Source organism: Nycticebus coucang, chromosome 7 (genome assembly GCF_027406575.1).
Source record: "Nycticebus coucang isolate mNycCou1 chromosome 7, mNycCou1.pri, whole genome shotgun sequence".
Lineage (NCBI taxonomy): Eukaryota > Metazoa > Chordata > Mammalia > Primates > Lorisidae > Nycticebus > Nycticebus coucang.
This window is the reverse complement of record NC_069786.1, coordinates 67,337,444-67,357,788: the sequence shown is the minus strand read 5'-3', so window position 1 is coordinate 67,357,788 and position 20,345 is coordinate 67,337,444. Positions and strand designations below refer to the sequence as shown.

At 36.4% G+C, this 20,345-nt stretch overlaps 1 protein-coding gene across 2 annotated transcripts in view; it reads left to right on the top strand.

Annotated features, from left to right (window-relative positions):
- Positions 1 to 20,345, top strand: part of TLK1 (tousled like kinase 1) — a 140,035-nt gene that overhangs the window by 41,532 nt on the left and 78,158 nt on the right. For both annotated transcript variants that reach the window (XM_053598096.1, XM_053598095.1), the window contains exon 4: positions 19,413 to 19,488. In XM_053598096.1, the coding sequence (XP_053454071.1) occupies positions 19,413 to 19,488 (76 nt within the window). The remainder of the gene's footprint in view (positions 1 to 19,412; positions 19,489 to 20,345) is intronic.

Below are 20,345 nucleotides of genomic sequence, written 5' to 3'. Positions count from 1 at the left end.
TAGTTCTATATTTTAATATAATTTACATATATATACTATTTTAGTCCATCAGTTGGACATTATCTTTTAACTCCTCCTTAGGATCGATGATGATTTTAGCTAATATCCTTTTCCCTACTCTGTATCTTCTACTCAGCATGTTTCAGATACCCAGAACACTTCTGTTTTGTTTTTGAGACAGTCTCACTGTGTCACCCTCAATAGAGTGCTGTGGTGTCTATAGCTCATAGCCACCTCTACCTCTTGGGCTTAAGTGATTCTCCTGCCTCAGCCTCCCAGGTAGCTGGGACTACAGGCGTCCACTACAACGCCCAGCTATTTTTTTGTTTTAGTTGTCATTGTTGTCTAGCAGGCCTGGGCCAGGTTCAAACCCGCCTGCCTTGGTGTATATGTCCAGTGCGCTACCCACTGAGGTATGGGCGCCGCCCACCAGAACACTTCTGTTTTCTTCTCTGTTTACTATTTTTTTTTGTAGAGACAGAGTTTCACTTTATCACCCTTGGTAGAGTGCCGTGGCGTCACACAGCTCACAGCAACCTCCAACTCCTGGGCTTAGGCGATTCTCCTACCTCAGCCTCCTGAGTAGCTGGGACTACAGGTGACTGCCACAACGCCTGGCTATTTTTTTGTTGCAGTTTGGCCGGGGCTGGGTTTGAACCCGCCACCCTCGGTATATGGGGCCGGCACCCTGCTCACTGAGCCACAGGTGCCGCCCTTCTCTGTTTACTATTAAAACTGAGAAGCATCTAATAGTCATTGTTAGGTTGATCTACTTCAACTGAAATTTTTATTTCCATTTGTATATGGATTCATTTTTTTTTTTTGATTTTTACTTGCAAATGTAGAATTGTAGAATAAAAAAACTTTTCCTCATGTTAATGAAATCACTTGAGAGGTAGGAAGCTTTTGGTGTGGTTTGGTTTTATTTTACACTGGAGCCTCAGTGCATTTTCAGTAAGTATTTATTGCATATCTGTTGTCTTCTAGTCTCTCTGCCTAAGAAATAGGATACAGTCTCTGCCTTCAAGTGAGTAGGACAGGCAGATTTTTAGAGGCAGTCTGCTTCACGAAGTGTGGGCTATGCTGTAATAGGTGTAAACGCAAGGTATGGTGGGAGCAAAGGGCAAGAAACACCAATTCCATCTGCCTGCAAGAGAGGAGAAGCAAGGGGGTCTTCCTTCAAAGAAAAAATGATAGTTGAGTTATTAAGAAATATCATGAATTCATCTCAGAGGACAAGGGCAAAATATGAAAAGAGGGCAGACAGAGGGATAAGGTTGTGTTTTTGCTTTCGTGTGGAAGCATGGCAAGTAGTTTGGTTCAGGACATAGGGCTGTGATTCTCAGCCCCCCCTGCACTTTAGATCACCTGAGAAGCTTTATAAAAATACCATGCTGTCAGGGCGGCACCTGTGGCTCAAGGAGTAGGGCGCTGGCCCCATATGCTGGAGGTAGCAGTTTCAAACCCAGCCCCAGCCAAAAACTGCAAAAAAAAAAAAAAAAAATACCATGCTGTCTTGTTGATTCCCCAGGTTTGCAAATTTCTGGTAGAGGAAGTATATGCAAGCATGGTGAAAGATAGACAGGGGTCAAGTTTTGAAGACCCTTTCTATATCCTGATGAGGAATTTGGACTTAGGCAATGGAGTACCGTTGAAGCAGGAGAAATGAAAGTCTAAATTGTAAAAGGCTCCCACAGATGGCAGGGTACAGGATAGTATCAGAGGGAGACAAAACCTATTTTAGGAAGATCACTTAACTAAGGAATACTGCCTTTATGAAACTCTGAGCCTTCAAAGTTTAATATTAGGAGGAAAAGCTTGCAGTGAGAGGGATTCTAATTATAGTGTTCTCAAGTTTGCCTTTCGGTCGCTGTCTTCAGATTCTCTTAACTTTGCTTATTGGGACTATCACCATCTAGAAATCTAGAATAGTGCTTTTTACACTTTCATGGGCAAATGAATCACTTATGTTCTTATGATAAATCTGGGGGTCAAATTTTGAATTTCTAATTAGCTTCTACTAGATTTTAAAAGAAGGAAAGGGGAGAGCATAGGTTGTTTTTTTAGAATTGGTTTTACTGCATTGCTTTGGGTCAAATGTGATGGCGTCATGTCATCATAACTCACAGCAAACTCAAACTCCTGGGTTCAGGCAGTCCTCCTGCCTCAGCCTCCCAAGTAGCTAGGACTACAGGCATGTGCTATCATGTCCAGCTAGTTATTCTATTTTTAGTAGAGACAGGGTCTCACTCTTGCTCATGCTGGTCTCCAACTCCTGAGTTTAAACAGTCCACTTGCCTCGGCCTTCCAGAGTGCTATGATTACAGGTGTGAGCCACCATGTCCAGCTGAGCTTAGAATTTTTAAAAGTATCTAGCTTGAATGACTTTGATTATGACAGGTAACATATACGGGAAATGAATAGAGTTGGTAGAGAGGGTAATGAGTTGAATTCTGAGCATTACTGAATTTGAATATCTGTGAGACAGACAAGTGGGGATGGTTCTGCAGTAGCAGAAGCTATCTAGATGGAGCTCAGGAAAGAGGTCAGGCTAGATAGGAAAACTAAGGAGTCTTTGACAATAGGTAGGTATTAATTAAAGGTTTGAGTGTAAATATACGGATCTCAATGGGTGGTTTGAGAATTCATAGGGGTCCCTAAGACACTTTTAAGGGGTCCATGAAGTCAAAATGATTTTTATAATAGTGCTGACACTTTTTTTTTTTTTTGCTTTCATTATCTTACAAGCTTACAGTGAAAATTTTCAGAGTTGGTATGATGGTTGATATCACTGATGATGGGCGGCGCCTGTGGCTCAAGGAGTAGGGCGCCGCGGTCCCATATGCCGGAGGTGGCAGGTTCAAACCTAGCCCCGGCCAAAAACCAAAAAAAAAAAAAGATATCACTGATGATTTATGAATTGTGTACTTACATGTATTTTTTCTAGTGTGACAAAGTTTTTCTTTCTCTCTTTCTTTTTTTTTTTTTGAGACAGAGTTCTCACTGTGTTGCCCTCTGTAGAGTGCTGTAGCATCATAGCTCATAGCAACCTTATACTCTTGGGCTTAAGTGATTCTCTTGCCTTAGCCTCCCAAGTACCCGGGACTACAGGCGCCTGCCACAATGCCCAGGTTTTGTTTTTGTTGTGGTTGTCGTTGTGGGCGGCATCCTAACTACTGAGCCACACCGAGCCTGTTAGAAAGTTTTTTGTTTTAGATCCTAAAATAATAAACACTCATAGTTATAAAACATATAATAAAAGCTTTTGGGGGGGTCCTCAACAATTTTTAAGAGTTGGAGAGGAGTCCTGAGATCCAAAAATTTGAAAGCTGCTTTTAGAAATGAATTCACCGTGATAGTGTGAGTAATGCTAGAAAATGTTGGCAGGTGAGATGGGTTCTCTGGGGAAAGAATAGTAGCATTTTAAGAAGGTGGATAGCTAGTAGGAAGAGAAATGAGAAAGTTAAAGGGGAATAGTGAGTAGAATTAAATGTTACAGAAGTCAATTAAGATAATGACTGTAGGCTCAGTGCCTGTAGCTCAAGCGGCTAAGGTGCCAACCACATATACCAGAGCTGGCAGGTTCGAATCCAGCCCCAGCCCTCCAAACAACAACTACAACCAAAAAATAGGTGGGCGTTGTGGCGGGCGCCTGTATTCCCAGCTCTTGGGAGGCTGAGGCAAGAGAATTGCTTGCTTCTCCAGCCCAGGAGTTGGAGGTTGCTGTGAGCTATGAGGCCACCGCACTCTACCCAGGGTGACAGATTAAGGTTCTGTTTCAAAAAAAAAAAAAAAGATAATGACTGTAAAAAGTGGCTTAAGAATTTGTCCCTTAGTTTTAATTTTAATAGATTAATGGGAACATGATGCCAGATGGTAATTGATTAAGAAGAGATTGGAAAGTGAGGAAATAATGGCAGCAGGTATTGACTCCTTTTGGCAGACTTTTGACTGAAGAAAAAGAGATAGTATTTAGGGTCAAGCAGGCTTGACATCATGTGCTAAGGAAAGGGTTGTAGCAGAGCTGTGATGGAGATAAGGGAAGTGCTGAAGAAAAACAAAGCCAAGTATCTTTTCCTAGAGGAGATATGAATGGGTGAAATACAGCCCCTGGGCAAGCAGATTAGGAGCATCCTTTCCTGTGAATTGGGGGGGGGATGCCCAACTTGCATGTCTGGTAACCTTTCTCTTACTTTACAGTAAAAATAGGTTATTAGCTAAAAGGAAAGAACCATGAGTGGATTATGAAGTTGAGGAGTGATAACACATTTTATGAGAAGGATAGGACTGGGCAGAAAGTTTACCAGCATTGCTCAACCCTATTTAAATGTTTGAGAAAAACCAAAGGAGTTAGAAATATGGTCATGTGCCTTATCTACTAGCTGAAAGCCTACATTGTTTTGTAAGGATTAGAGTAGGAGCTGATTAATTCTTGATTACTAGTGTTTTCCAAATTTTAGAACTGCCTTAAAATCTACCTATTTTTAGTTCTCCTTGCAGAGCCTTTCCTGCCTCAACACAAATATCTTCTTAGTCAGTTTCATTCCACCTTATTCTGTTTGCTGCTGCTGTAACACAATAACAGAATGGGTTATTTTATAATAGAATAAGAATGGGTAGTTTATAATGAACAGAATGTTATTTGGCTTGCAGTTCTGGAGGCTGGGAAGTCCAAAAGCATGCATGGTGCTGGCATCTGCTGAGGGTCATCCTGTGGTAGGCAGATAATGGCTCATGCCTGTAAATCCTAGCACTCTGGGAAGCCAAAGCAGTTGGATAGCTCGAGCTCACAAGTTGGAGACCAGCCTGAGTAAAAGCAAGACCCTGTCTCTACTAAAAATAGAAAAACCGAGGCAACAGGATTGCTGGAGCCCAAGAGTTGGAGGTTGTTGTGAGTTATGATGCCACAGCACTCTATTGGGGGTGACAAAGTGAGACTGTGTCTCAAAAAAAAAAAAAAGAAGTGAGTGTATGAAACAGATAAATATCTGAGTCAGGGCTAACTCATCCTTTTTATCAGGAACCCACTCCCTCAGTAACTAACACCCCCATGGTAATTAATTCATATATGAAGGTAGAGCTCTCATAACCTAACCACCTTTTCAAGGCCCACCTCTAAATACTGTTATTATGGGGAGTAAATTTCTACTACATGAACTTTGGGGGACACATTCAACCTACAACACCTTCTTTTTTTGCTTTTTCTAAATTCTATGTAGTTGCTGTCTCTACTTCTCCTTTTAACCCAAGATGCCGAGATAAACTATGTATCTCCTAGCTCATTTGGAATTTGTAGTGACTGTTAAAATCATAAGCATTTCTCCTTCCCACTTCCCCGTTTAGATATATTAGGATGTATTTCTCTGCTTTCTTTATTTCTTTCTGAGGTTGGGATGTTTGTGACTGAATGTGAATATCATTGAATTACATCATCTCTCATAGTTAATGCTGGAGAAGCAGTTATGTCTGTATATACATGTGTGCTTATGTACAATTCGATACTCATATTTGGAAAGCAGACATACTTGTCAAATTATTCTATTTTTGTCTTAATTTAATCTTACGATAATAATCATCTTTTGTAATATTTAAGTAAACCCGAATCAGAGTTGAACAATTTAAAATATATTATGTCTAGAACCAATCTTGGTTCGTTCCCCTTCTTCCTGGGTAATCATCACATCTTAAGCCTTTATCCACTGGTCTTGAATTACTGTTTATTTTCAGTCAAAGCATATTTGAGGATTTTGAGTTATATAATATTAAGGATTTTAAATTATGGATATGTGGAAACTAGGACAGTTTTGCATCTACAGCATGTCCTGTTTTTACCTTGGTTTATATACATACCTATTTCTACTTTTTGATTTTTTTTGTCTCCTAATAGTATGTACCTCGAACATTTCCTCAGTGAACACAAAGTTACCTAGATTGATCGACTGTTATGATTCTATTTGGAAATAGAGATAGAAGGGAACACTTTTACAATGCTGGTGGGACTGCAAACTAATACAACCCTTTTGGAAGGAGATCTGGAGAGATCTCAAAGAACTCAAGCTAGACCTCCCATTTGATTCTGCAATCCCATTACTGGGCATCTACCCAGAAGGAAAAAAATCCTTTTATCATAAGGACACTTGCACTAGACTGTTTATTGCAGCTCAATTTACAGTCGCCAAAAGTATAAACTTATACTTTCATATTCTTAAAAAAAAAATGAGTTTAGTGATGGATAAGTTAAGTATCACTAAAATTTAAATTTCTTTGCCTCTGCACCCCGAGTACCTTACATAAAAACAGCAAAGTAGGCTCGGCACCTGTAGTACAGTGGTTGCGGCACCAGCCCCATACACTGAGGCTGGCGGGTTCGAATCCAACCCAGCCAGTTGAAATCAACAATGACAACTGCAACAAAAAAATAGCTGGGCCTTGTGGTGGGTGCCTGTAGTCCCAGCTACTAGGAGGCTGAGGTAGGAGAATCACTTAAGCCCAAGAGTTTGAGGTTGCTGTGAGCTGTGATGCAACGGCACTCTACCAAGGGTAACATAATGAGACCCAGTCTCAAAAAAACAAAAAACCCCCCAAAGTAATTGCTTTGCTTTTTTTTATTCTGTTTAAATCTATGTAGCTTTTTAAGATGTTAGTACCCTTGTTAATTTTAAGAAATATTCTTTATACTTTAGTGCCTAACTTATTTACTAAAATGTTTTAGCCTGATAAATGGTTTTTGTGGTGGTTTATTTGATGAGATTCTCTGTCTTTTTTTTTTTTTTCCCAGTTTTTTTGGCCAGGGCGGGGTTTGAACCTACCACCTCAGGTATATGGGGTCGGTGCCCTACTCCTTTGATCCACAGGCACTGCCCATCTCTGTCTTTTATTCATCTTCCTACTGGTAGTATTTTCTCACTTTGCTCCCTTATCAAAAATCTTATTTAGCATTTTTATGTTAATTATTTTACTAAGACATAGTATGCAACAATGTTGCTATATACAATACAGGGCAGATGCAATAAGTTTGTTGTCTTAAAGGCAGTTACGCTTTGTATGCAAGGGAAATACGGTATATTTATATAACAGATATGTATCATTTTCTCAGTAGGGAAGTGTTAAGTTAGTTTTCCTTTCTCTTATTCAGACTAATAAAATTTTTAAAAAAGACTAATAATAAAACATGAATTATTGGACTTAAAAGTTCCTATGAAATACCTGAAATTACTTGTAAACTATTCCTTTTATTTAGAAAGAGAAAACTGTATTTAATTCACTGCTGTTCAGTAAAGGGCAAAATTTTAGAGACTATATTCATCTAGAAATGAAAGTATCTGACACTAAAATATGTTGTATTGATAGTTTAGAGCAAAGGAAGTGGGTCTTTCCTGCTTGAATATACACATGCTCTGTCTCCTGGATGGAAAAGTGAACTGGAAACCAAATGCAGGTCTAACACTGGCTCTGTGCATCTGTTTACGTAAAGACGGAAGAATCTATATCTATATCTATATATCAGAATTGTCTAAGAAGCTTTCTCTGTGTATTAGTACCCAGGCTCCCTGTTCCGAAATTCTTTTAGACTCTGTCTAAATATTCTTTTGAGTTCTTGTAGATTATGAATTCTTGAAATTATGATTCTGTAATATATATAGGAAGTACACAGCTGTTAAATGTTACCCTTCGTATTATAAAAATACATTTGTTGGTTGTTTTTTGATCAAGAAAGTTCTAAAACTGATCAAGGAAAACAAGATTGGAGGAGAAAAATGGTAGGTAGATTACCATAAAAATGAAGACAGACTTTTTTTTGTTTATGAAGATAGACTTAATGTGGAACCTAGGGCTCGGCACCTGTGGCTCAAGCAGCTATGGTGCCAGACACATACACCTGAGCTGACAAGTTCGAATCTAGCCCGGGCCCTCCAAACAACAATGACAATGATGGCTGCAACCAAAAAATAGCCAGGTGTTGTGGCAGGTGTCTGTAGTCCCAGTTACTTGGGAGGCGGAGGCAGGAGAATTGCTTGAGCCCAGGAGTTGGAGGTTGCTGTGAGCTGTGATGCCATAGCACTCTACCCAGGGCAACACCTTGAGGCTCTGTCTTTAAAAAAAAAAAAAAAAAATTGAAAAGCAAAAAATAAAGTGGAACCTTAGTAGGCTCCGCACCCATAGCACAGTGGTTATGGTGTCAGCCACATACACTAAGACTGGTGGGTTCGAACCCAGCCTGGGCAGCTAAACAACAATGACAACTGCAATAAAAAATAGCTGGGTATTGTGGTGGGCGCCTGTAGTTCTAGCTACTTGGGAGCTCAGGCAAGAGAATCGCTTAAGCCTAAGAGTTTGAGGTGTTGTGAACTGTAACGCCATGGCACTCTACCAAGGGTGACATAGTGATACTCTGTCTCCAAAAAAAAGGAACCTAGTATAGTGCTTGACCATAGTAGGTGCTCAGCAAATAAATGTGTTAAATGAATAAATTTAACATCACACTACCCACTTCCTTAACTATTTCTCCGGAACACCCCTCTCATCTGTACCATATGCTAACATTTCTTAGGATTACACATGCTACTGAAGGATGTTCATTTGGGTTTCCAGACCTCTCTCCAACTCTTAAAAATTGCTGATGACTCCAAAGTGCTCTTATGGGGCTTACAGCTATTGCTATTTACCATTTTAGGATTTAAAACAAAAAAATTTATAACACTGGAATGTACAAATACACAACCCGTAAATCATCAGTGAGATATCATCACATGTCATATAGCCTCTGGAAATTTTCACTGTAAACCCATGAGAGAACAAAAGTAAAAAGGCGTACTATATAAGTAATTTATATACCAACCACAAATGATTCTTAGGTATTCATCAAAGCACACTTTGCACCCGATACATTTTGAAGGGGTAAGGGATGCTGTGCTATGCAATGGAAGTTGTTCAGCAGCATCTTGAAAGTTTTAGCAGTTTACTTGTGGACCTGGATTATATCTCTAAACGTGGAAACAGAAGCTCTGAGAGGGTAATCACTTTGCCCATAATCACAAAAATGATAAGTTAATAGAGTTCAGAGTCTTGTTCCAAAGTATCTGTCTTATTTCAAAATGATGCTCTCAATGACTATGCTACACTCTATCAATATAACTAATGTATAACTTATTAGTTAGATAAATTACCTCTAACTAGTTTTAGGAAAAAATGGTATTCTTCTATCAAAATATTTAGGTTTAAAATGTTTTACAGTAATTATTAAATTTGCCAGATATAAGAAGTATCTAGCCTAACAGCACTTGACAAATGTTTAATATGGTAAATGTCGCATTTAGATTGGATTTTAAGGAAATTCAGTACACATTGACATTGAGAAATTTGGTTTTAATATTTTATTTTTTAGTTTTAAAAATGTATTTTATGTCAGTAAAACTGAATTTTTTACGAATTTGCTTTAAGACTGTCATTTTCTAAAAAAATAACTGAGTAACCATGGCAATCCATTGGCCTCCTTATAACCTAATTAGTTTTCTGCTATATGTCATAGTTTTGGCCTTTAATCTTATTTATTTATTTATTTGGCTCACAAACTTAAAAAAATTTTTTTTGGGATTCATTGAGGGTACAAAGAATTAGGTTACACTGATTGCATCTGTTAAAGTCCCTATTATAATTATGTCCCTCCCTCAAGAGGTGTGCCATACACCATGATCCCCCACCCCCTCCTTCATCCCCTCTCCCCACTTGCTCATTCCCCTACCTGCCCCTTGTATCATCTACTGCCTTCATATTAGAATAGAGTACATTAGATTCTTGCTTCTCCATTCTTGTGATGCTTTACTAAGAAGAAAGTGTTCCACCTCCATCCAGGTCAATATAAAAGATGTAAGTCTTGGGCCGCTGCATGGCTCATGCCTTTAATCCTAGCACTGTGGGAGGCTGAGGTGGGTGGATTGCCTGAGCTCATAGGTTAGAGACCAGCCTGAGCCAGAGTGAGACCTCATCTCTAAAAATAGCCATACATTGTGGTGGGCGCCTATAGTCTCAGCTACTTGGGAGGATGAGACAAAGAGAATTGCTTGAGCCCAAGAATTTGAGATTGCTGTGAGCTATGACAGCATGGCACTCTACTAAGGTTAACAAAAGTGAGACTCTGCCTGAAAAAAAAAAACAGATCTGCTGTTAGGCTAGATCTTCTTATATCTCTGCCTGAAAAAAAAAAAAAAGGATGTAAGTCTCCATCTTTTTTAGTGGCTGAATAGTATTCCATGGTATACATATATCACAGCTTGTTAATCCATTCCTGAATTGATGGGCGTATAGACTGTTACCACATTTTGGCAATTGTAGATTGAGCTGTGTTAAAACAGTCTAGTGTAAATGTCTTTATGATAAAAAGATTTTTTTTCTTTTTTCTTTTTTTTCATTGCCCAAAATGACAAGTACCATTTATTGCAGTTACACAAATGGGCCCAGCCAAAGGCTGGGGTGCCGTCCCACAGACCACTAGATGAGCATGGTCACAAACCCCTCCCCCACCCCTGATTTTTTTCTTCTGGGTAGATGCCCAGTAATGGGATTGCAGGATCAAATGGGAGGTCTAATTTCAGTTCTTTGAGGATTCTCCATACTTACTTCCAAAAAGGTTGTATTAGTTTGCAGTCACACCAGCCATGTAAAAGTGCTCCTTTCTCTCCACATCCATGCCAGCATCTGCAGCTTTGAGACTTTGTGATGCAGACCATTCTCACTGGGGTTAGGTGATACAACGGTGTGGTTTTGATTCACATTTCTGTGATAATTAGGGGTGATGAGCATGTTTTCATATGTTTGTTAACCATTCATCTGTCTTCTTTAGAGAAGGTTCTCTTCTTCTCTCTTGCTCAGGGATATATGGGTTTTGTTGGGTCTTTTTTTGTTAGAGTTCTCTATAGATCCTAGTTATCAAGCTTTTGTCTGATATTATTGCATATTATGAAATATGCAAATATCTTTTCCCATTCTGAAGGCTATCTGTTTGCTTTGGTTGTTGTTTCCTTAGCTGTATAGAGGCTTTTCAGTTTAAGTACTATTTATTTTTGTTGCAATTGCCATGGAAGTCTTCTTCATAAAATCTTTCCCCAGGCTGATATCTTCAAGTGTTTTCCCGACACTTTCTTCGAAGATTTTTATTGTTTCATGCCTTAGATGTAACTCTTTTATCCATCTTGAATCAATTTTTGTAAGTAGTACAGTTTCAGTCGTTTACATGTGGTTATCCAGTTTTCCCAGCACCATTTATTGAATAGGGATTCTTTTCCCCAGTGTATATTTGTGTTTGGTTTATCAAAAATCAGGTGGCTGTAAGATGTGAGTTTCATCTCATGGTTTTCTATTTGGTTCTAAATGTCAATGTCTCTATTTTTTGTGTGGCAGAATTAAGATGGCACTGTTTTAGGCCTCAGCTAAGACCTTATCGTGACCTTCCCATAACTGGGCACTGAGACCTTCCCAGTATAGCTGCCTCACCAGCTACCAAACCTATGGCAAATCCACTCCAACTGGCATTCAGATCTCCTTGCTGTATACTGTTCGAATCTGCCTAGTCTTCCAAGCTTTTCACTCAGTGGGCAGCTTCCCCCAACAACTGAAAACTCCCGAAAGGCTTCCTCCCTTCCTGGACCTCTGGGAGTTAGGGGCCAGCCAATCCCAGCTGGTCATAGTCACCTGCCTAATTCATCGGATTTCCACTGTTCCAGATCATACACTGTATCCAGCTCACCACCTCCTTGCTGTGCTCCCTGAGCTGTGACTCTGGTATGGCTGGGTTCTCTCTTTTTCCACAGTTGTTCTAGGAGAGCTCAGTTGAACAATCCTGGTCCGCCATCTTGCTCCACCCTCTTGGTCTTTCATCTTAATAGAGGATTGAAAAGAACAACATTCTTAATTTTAGAGATTCTGCAAAGTAGAATATGTAGCAAATACATACATTATTTTATTATCATTCTAGATAGATTGACTATTCCTAATCCTGATGATACATTAGTATACTTTTGGAGTTTTTTAAAAATGAGGATTCCTTTGGTCTTTCTCCGGAGATGGTTAAATTTTGACTGGGGAGATAGCAGCTTGAGTTTTAAATAAAAGCTTTGTAAAAACAACTGACGAATTGTTGATATTGAGAATCAATGTTAATGAATGTATGAATAGAACAATTTTTTTAGGAATAAGACAAAGAAATTACTTTTTTCTTCGATTACATATGTTTTATTGCTATGGAGAAAGCAGTAACACCTTTTTAACCTAGCAGAGAGATCTTAGAGGATTGGTGAGTGTTCTCATACAGTGGTAGTGTAAATATAGATTGATACTATCTTTGAAAGTGCAATTTGGCATTATCTTTAAAAATTTAAATGTGCATATTCTGTGATAAGAACATTTACATTTAAAAGTATCTCAGAGAAATAATCATGTAAGGACCTAGGGATTGACGTTCAAGGGAATATCTATAGGAGTTGTGAAACCACAGTTCTAAATTTTATTGTTATATGCACTCTTAAAATGCCAGCATTTCCAGAGTATATTATCTTGAAAGGCAATTTCTCATCCCCACTCCAACCCCACACCCATCCCCAGAACTTTATCTATCACTGTTTTCTTTTGATTGTATAATTTAAAAACTGATAATTTGAATGGAGGATGAAATCTGACTTTATTCTAATATTATAGTATATGATACTACTTAACAAAGCCTTAATGGGAAAGCCAGAGAAGAGATAAATGCCTAGAAGTAGGCTACATAAATGATAAGAAAATGGCAAACAAAATCACTTTTTGAAAATTTAGTATGCTGCTTTTAAACATTATGTGGATGCAAATAAAAATGGGTCCAACTAAAGGAACTTCAGTCAGAATATGAGGATGTTAAGCAAGGTAGTTGTTAAAAATTGAAAGAGTAATTGTTTTAGTATTCTTCTGGCTACTTACATGGTTGTGGTTGCTGTATATATATATATATAAAGACAGTGACGATCCTTCAGGCTTTGAAAAATGTTAGCTGGCACACTTTAGATTTACCTGTAAGACAGCACACATTTTAGTTGAGTAGTTATCCAATTTCATCTTTTTATACTATCATCTTTAGCATTACATGTTATTAAGTAATAAAAGCAATGAAGCAGAAAATAGACTATACTGAAAATTGCTGTTGACTTGGATTTACTTAGAATGGTGAGGAAATGTTCTAATTTGATGATTGGATTCCAAAATATTGTAGACATAAACTTTTTATACTAAATATTGAAATTAGCAGTATAATAGAGATCTTCTTTTAGGGGTCAAGGACTTAAGCAACTATTTCCAGATAACAGTTCTCCAGATCAAAGTTTTGACTCAGGTATTAGAAATAGACTATGAATTTCAGGTTAGGCCAGCTCAAAATCATCCTTGAGTTAGGATATACATATTTATCTAAATGTAAATGGTATATTCTATAAAGCTGCAAGGTAATTTTCACATAGAAATCAGTTTTATTATCGTACATTCTAACCCCATTTTTATACTGAAAACTTGAAAAGAACAATATCTTGTACATTTGACATTCTTGAAAATAACATCTATTTCACATTGACTCTTTTTGTAAGGATCCAGATTTTCCATTCTAGTTCAGTGATATTTTGATATATGCCAACTAAGCTAACAAAGATTTCCCTAGCATTTTTCTGTCTTACATCTGGTTCAACAAATTTTACCTGGAAATGCAGCTAAAAGTTGAATGTTGTTTTTACCAGCTGCAGACAAGAAGTTTTGTCATGCCATTTGTTCAAATAATAGTAACTTTGAATTTGATACCTGAGTGTGAATCATTAGAAGAGCCAATGTGTTTTATTTTTTAAAACCAATTATTGGCTGAATGAATCTGTCAGAAAAAATTCACTTTGAAAAGCTTGAAGATTGATCATTTTTTCTTTCTTTCTTTTTTTTTTTTTTTTTTTGCAGTTTTTGGCGGGGGCTGGGTTTGAACCTGCCACCTCCGGCATGTGGGGCTGGTGCCCTACCCCTTTGAGCCACAGGGACTGCCCTTGAAGATTGATCATTTTTTAAGAATATTATTTAATAATATTAGAGTAATATTTCTTTTTTATTTTCTCATTTAACAGAAAAATATATCTGTTGGTTAATTATAGTAATTTTATTAGAGATAATGATATTTGACTCTTTGTCTACTCAACTCAGTCATGCCTGATGAACTTTAGCTAAAGTAGACTGCAGAATAAACTTTAATATCCACCGTCTCATTTTTTATTAGTGTTATAATGGTACTTTTTTTATATACTGCCAAGATTTTCTGAAGTGTATTTCTGCTGATAATTTTAAATCTCTCTCTAGTTTGAGGTTTGTAGAAGTGGTTATCTGTTTTTTTTTTTTTATTTTTAATTTCAGCTTGCTTGTTCATTCTTCTTCGTTTGAAGTACTCTTTTTTTTTTTTTTGTTCATTTTCTTCTTCCTCTGGCGATGCTCTGTCCCTTTGTTTTTGATGTTAGTAGAGATGGGGTCTTACTCTGGCTCACTGCTGCTCATACTGGTCTCGAACCTCTGAGCTCAGGCAATCCACCCGCCTCGGCCTCCCACAGCACTGGGACTACATAGGTGTGAGCCACCACGCCCGGCCGGTTATCTGTTTTGATGGAATAATCCATATTGATTTTTGTCTTTCTTTCAGTGACTGCATTAAGCTTCTTGTTTTCTTATACTGTATTTGGTCTTATTTGCATTGAAGAAAGACATTTTTAATAAGATAATCCAAGAAACCACATGATTAAATATAAAAAGTGTTTTCTTATACTGTATTTGGTCTTATTTGCATTGAAGAAAGACATATTTTTAATAAGATAATCCAAGAAACCACATGATTAAATATAAAAAGTATGTTTAATGTTCACTGACCTGAATTCCAAATAAAGTTGGGAGCAGCAGTTAATTATCTCCCTGTCACCTCTTAAGTCTTTTAATTTGTCTTTGTGATTCTTGAACAGACTTTCAACTGCTAGAAAATAACTGTAAATTGACACTAATACCTTGGAATATTTAAATGCCAGAATAGTTATTCAGATTTTGGTATGATAACAAGTGTAACCTTTACACAGCTAATTTGATTTAAGGAGTACCAGTCTCTAAATTTTCCTAATATTCCATTGTATGTTCTGTGGCCTTTTATAATTATTCTTTCTATCTTTACTTTAGAGCCAAATACTAGTATTTTGTTTTCCATATTAGTCCTTTCTTGTTGTGATCTATTTATAGTATGATAGAGAAAAAATAAGAAGAAAAAAAGACATGACAGCATTATTAGCAAGAGCAGTAATAAACTTGAAAATGTTCTATACAAAATGTTTGATATGTGCAAATCATATACCTTATGCAAATACATAGGTGGCCTGGTTGATGTCCTTTGGATTTGCTCAAGGAAGTCATGGTCATTATCAGTAGTTTTTCGAATCTTTTTAAAATCACTACGCTATTTCTTCAAAGGGAATCGCCTAGAATCCCAATATTACAATAAGAGATGCCCTGGTTGCAGACACAGGTAGAGGTGACATATGATGTGTTTCTGGTAGGCTAATGCCTTAACTTCACCCACTTTTTCCTTTTCTTCTCCTTCCTCTTTAATAACTCTGGGCACAACCTACTGTCCCATAAGATATTGGAATATACTGGAATATAGTTTGAAGATTGCAAATGTTATTCTGAACTTTTTGTCAGTGATGAGCCATCTTTGAGATTAATTATTTGTTGAGTTTTTGCCTGGCCACTTCTCCCCATCCCTCTGCCCCAGGTTTTAAATCTCCATACAGGTTTTTATACAAATGAGTGACTCAGGAGATTTGGCAGCAATCGGCTTTGTTAAAGGTTTTTGTTTTGTTTAATATAGAAGTCATTCAGATTACTTAAATTCAAAACTAAAAATCTCTACAGTGCGCATTTGCTGGAGGGCAGACTGCAGGTTTCTATGACTTGTAGTCTAGAATGTAGTTGAATGGTACCTTAAAGAGAAAAAGGTCGCTTATTTGCAAGCCCTGCAAGTTATTTATAAGCTATTAGAGCAGAAGCTCTTAATCACTGAACGTGACCCATGGTTGAAGTTCTGAAACAAGAAGCACGTGGGTATTGGGAGTGGTAGAAAGGTAGTCATTCAGATAAGAGAATGGATTGGGTGCTTACTGACATTTATTGACATTGATTACCCTCTATATTGCAGATAGTGTACTGAGTATGTTTCTGACATGTTTCTCATTTAGTCTCCACAGTTCTCCTATATCTATATTATCATGTTTTACATGGGCAAAAAAATAAATTCTTTGGTTAAATAACATGCCAAGGGTATGTAAATAATGGCCCCAAATGTTTTGTTCTTGGTTTTGTCTGATCCTTCAGACATCCATGGTACTTGGTTTTTAGGAAATTGTGGTTCATTTTTGCTGACAGAATCACCCTAAGTATGTCCATATAGTCTTATGAGATGAGAATGAACTTTAAAGTCAGCACCAGGTGGTAATATTAGGACATGGTTGAAAAAAATTAACATTCATGGTAAAGGAGAAAAGGTATGCATGTAATGAAAACATTAACTTTATAGGTCTTTAAAGCAATCTAGTATTCCCATTGTCATCTTTGTTCAGATTTTCAGTTTCGTGTTACCTATTTTATTTCAAACTTTGTTCCCATACATTACAGTCTTAAAATTAATTTTAGTCCTATCAGCCTCTTTCTCTTCCTTCTTCAAATTCTTCTTGGTTTGAAGGAGATAAACCTGTTGCCTTTTCTTTGTTTTAATCGTAATGCATGGGTTTGTTTTTTTGTTGAAATGACATTTTCCCTAAAGAGCAGTCACACATCCCTATGTGGAGAAATTTTACTTCAAAGGGAAATATCTTTAAAAAACAAAACAAAACAAAAAAAATCCTCAAATATCCCAAAGTGTGTATATTCAGTGAAGTATTTAATGAATGTTCTCTCTAATAAGTTTGGGGAATTTGTACATGTATTGTATCTTCTCACTCCACACCTCTTTTGGAGATAGCCAGTACATGTTAGCATTTCAATGATCCTGAGAAGCTTTGTAGTAAAGTCTAACTTTGTTTGCCTCAGCTGACTTTCCTAATTACAACCCCCATTTAAAATGTATTCTTCCCAACCTATCTTTGAGCCATTGTTCCTTGGAATTTACTTTAGAAAATGTTATTGGACCATTTGGTACATTACACTTTGGTTTTCTAACTACAAAATATCTGTTCCAGAATTATATAGTATTTTGTGCGTATATATGTTCTTGCTTATTTATTTAAAAGTAGCTAGTGAAGATTTAAGATGGCATTCAAATGGGATCCTGCTATGCTGAAAATTAGTATAATGTTAAACTATTCTAAAAAATTGTGTTTTCTTGACATTAAATTTTACATAAATTTAGGAAGAATATGAATAAATTATTTAGAGATCTTTTGTTTTAAAATAGATTTAGGGTTCTTTATAAAACTGTTAACTTAGATTTCTTAATTTGGTTATTTTTAGTTCTAGGAATAGAGAAATTTGATTATTGTTTGAATTTGATAATTTTGACAGTGAAGCTAAACTGATGAACTGTGTAACCCTACATTCCTGGTACATGAATCTCTCTCCCAAGTAGCTGGCTTTAAAATCTCTGGTTTCTGAAATGAAAACATAGGACCAATTTATTGGACATGTTATATTTTATTTACAGATAGTAAAATTTGAAATACTTTTGTGTAGATGGTTCATTTAGTTGGTGTGTATGGGGTAGGGCATACAGCATATCACACAGAGGAGAAATAAAGAGCATGTGATTATTGGAATTATATTTAACTGAAAATTTTTTTTTTATTTAACTGAATTTGATTTGAATCTTCCTGCCACACTAGTATGTTACCTTGAGTAAATGATTTAATAGTCATTCATGTATTTATCAAGTAATATGTTAGTAATGGGATGGGAGGGTCAGATGGGGAGAAGATAAGATATATCACCTATTTTTAAAGAATTCAGAGACTGGTGACATTCAGTTCAACCTCTCTAAGTTTGCTATCTTGATGGCAGAATGGAGATTAGAGCACTTTAAATGCCCAAGGTGGTGATACTTACACGAAGAAAACATGCTCAATTAGAATTAGGTTATGTATTATCATTCATTCTATTTAATCATAGAACTATTCAGAGACATAAAAATATGGATTGAATCCTTTCCTTGTTTGGGACCGTAAGAGATGTATTTTAAGTTGCCTAATGTGATTAATTTGTTTAGTTAAACATTCATGGAATTCCTGTTAAGTTTAGGAGTTACTCTGGCACCAGAAGTACTTAATTAGGCTTCTAGAATTTGAGGACCTGGTTCCATCACCTTGTGCTTTTGGTCTTGGTTTTAATTTTTGACTAAGCAAAACATCAGTTTGTCATACTCTACAAGAATTAACTTGTATTAGGCTAATGAAAATTTTTGCTGTTTGTTATAGGAACAAACCTGCTGTTTGGGACCAAAGCCACCATCTAGAGCAGGAGTCTTCAAACTTTTTCTCTAAAGGACCAGATATTTTAGACTTTCTAACAGTCACACTGACTGTTGCAGCTGCTTCATTCTGCTGTTGTAATGTGGAAGCAGCTATAGATAATACATAAATGAACAAATTTGGATGGGTTCTAATAAAACTTTATTATAGATAAGAAATTTGAATCTCTTATAATTCTCATGTAACAAACTATCTTTTTTTATATGCAATATTCCTTTTGTTTTAAATTGTAAAATTTCAGACATTTAAAAATGCAAAAGCTATGGTTAGGTGATACAAAACAGGTTGACCAGACATCCAAACAGATTTGGCCCATAGGCTGATCCCACATCTAGGGTGAAATCTATGAATTTGCTATAATTGTTGTTGGATAATAATTGTTAGGCATTTGAGTGAATGTTCTTTTTTAGTAAGGACTGTGTGTGTATGTAGGGTTTGTATTCTACCCCCTTTTTCTCAGCAAAATTTCATTTTATAGTAGTAGTAGAAAACTACTTTTGAGAGGTAGGAAACTAACAGGAGAAACGTCAGATGATGATCATGATGATGATGATTTGGACTATATCCAGTTAGGGATATCAGGGGCATCTTGTAAAGGCTAATTACTCTCAGATTTCTTATCCACTTCAAGTCAAATTCTGAAAATGTAGAATTCCATGTAATATGGACAGGCTCTTCTATAATTGGAATTTTGAAAATTTATATAACAGAAAATTTTATGTTTTAAATGAATTGTGTATGAATAACTATACACTTACCTTGTGAGCACTGTTGTACACTATTTGACCTCAAAAAAATGATTTTTATGTTGACTGTAATGATTTTGTATATTAAAACTGTAATTTAAAAATCTGTTATCTTGCTTTTCCATAGACACCAGAGAAGAAACAATCGGAATCATCCAGGGGAAGAAAGAGAAAAGCAGAAAACCAGAATGAAAGTAGTCAGGGTAAGCAAATAGTATTTTCTTTCAGAGCCTAGGAGACATTTACAATTAATTGTTCTGATTTTTAACCAATTAATATTCTGGTTCTTAAATAATAGTATGAAATGCAGTCTTTCTACATACACATGTAATTAGTATATGGTTTTTAGGCATTTGGACATTTCTCTTAATTTTTTATTTGGGTCCTAGAAAGATGAACATGCCCAAATCTGGGGAAGCATCACTTCTCATTTTTCTTTCTTTATAGAAATGAGGGTATTGAAATGGCTTCTTGGTTTTGAATAAAACCTTTAAATCTCGTGTTTAAAAAAGTACCCAAACTTACTCCTACCTTTCATTAAAAAAAAAAACTATATAAAAATAATCAAGAGAGACTAATGAAATTATCTTCTTTTCATACCTGTTTCATTCTTATATCACCTACCTTTTGTGATATGAGCTAATAAAATTATATTCATTAGACTATAAAATCCCTCATAATCTCTCAACAAAATAATAGTACTCTTATTTAATTTGGGCACACAAAATTAAAGACAATAAATTGGGCTATTAAAACATGTGTGTATATCAATGATTTGATATACAGTATGTCCATAAAGTTTGTGTGCAATTTTAAAATTTAAACTTAGTTTAAACGACACACAAACTTTATGGACACAATGTTATTCAGTATATGGAGTCAGTCTTTAGCCATAAGATTTAGGGCCATGCTTACTGGTGTTTAAATCAAGGGATATATTTGCAGCAATTGTCTTTGTGAAGAGTCATTTTAGTTCTCTTTCTCTAAGTATATAGTACTTTGTCTCTTGATTTGCACTGAGCTCCCTTTTGGTTCTAATATAGTTTCCCCAAGTTGTGGA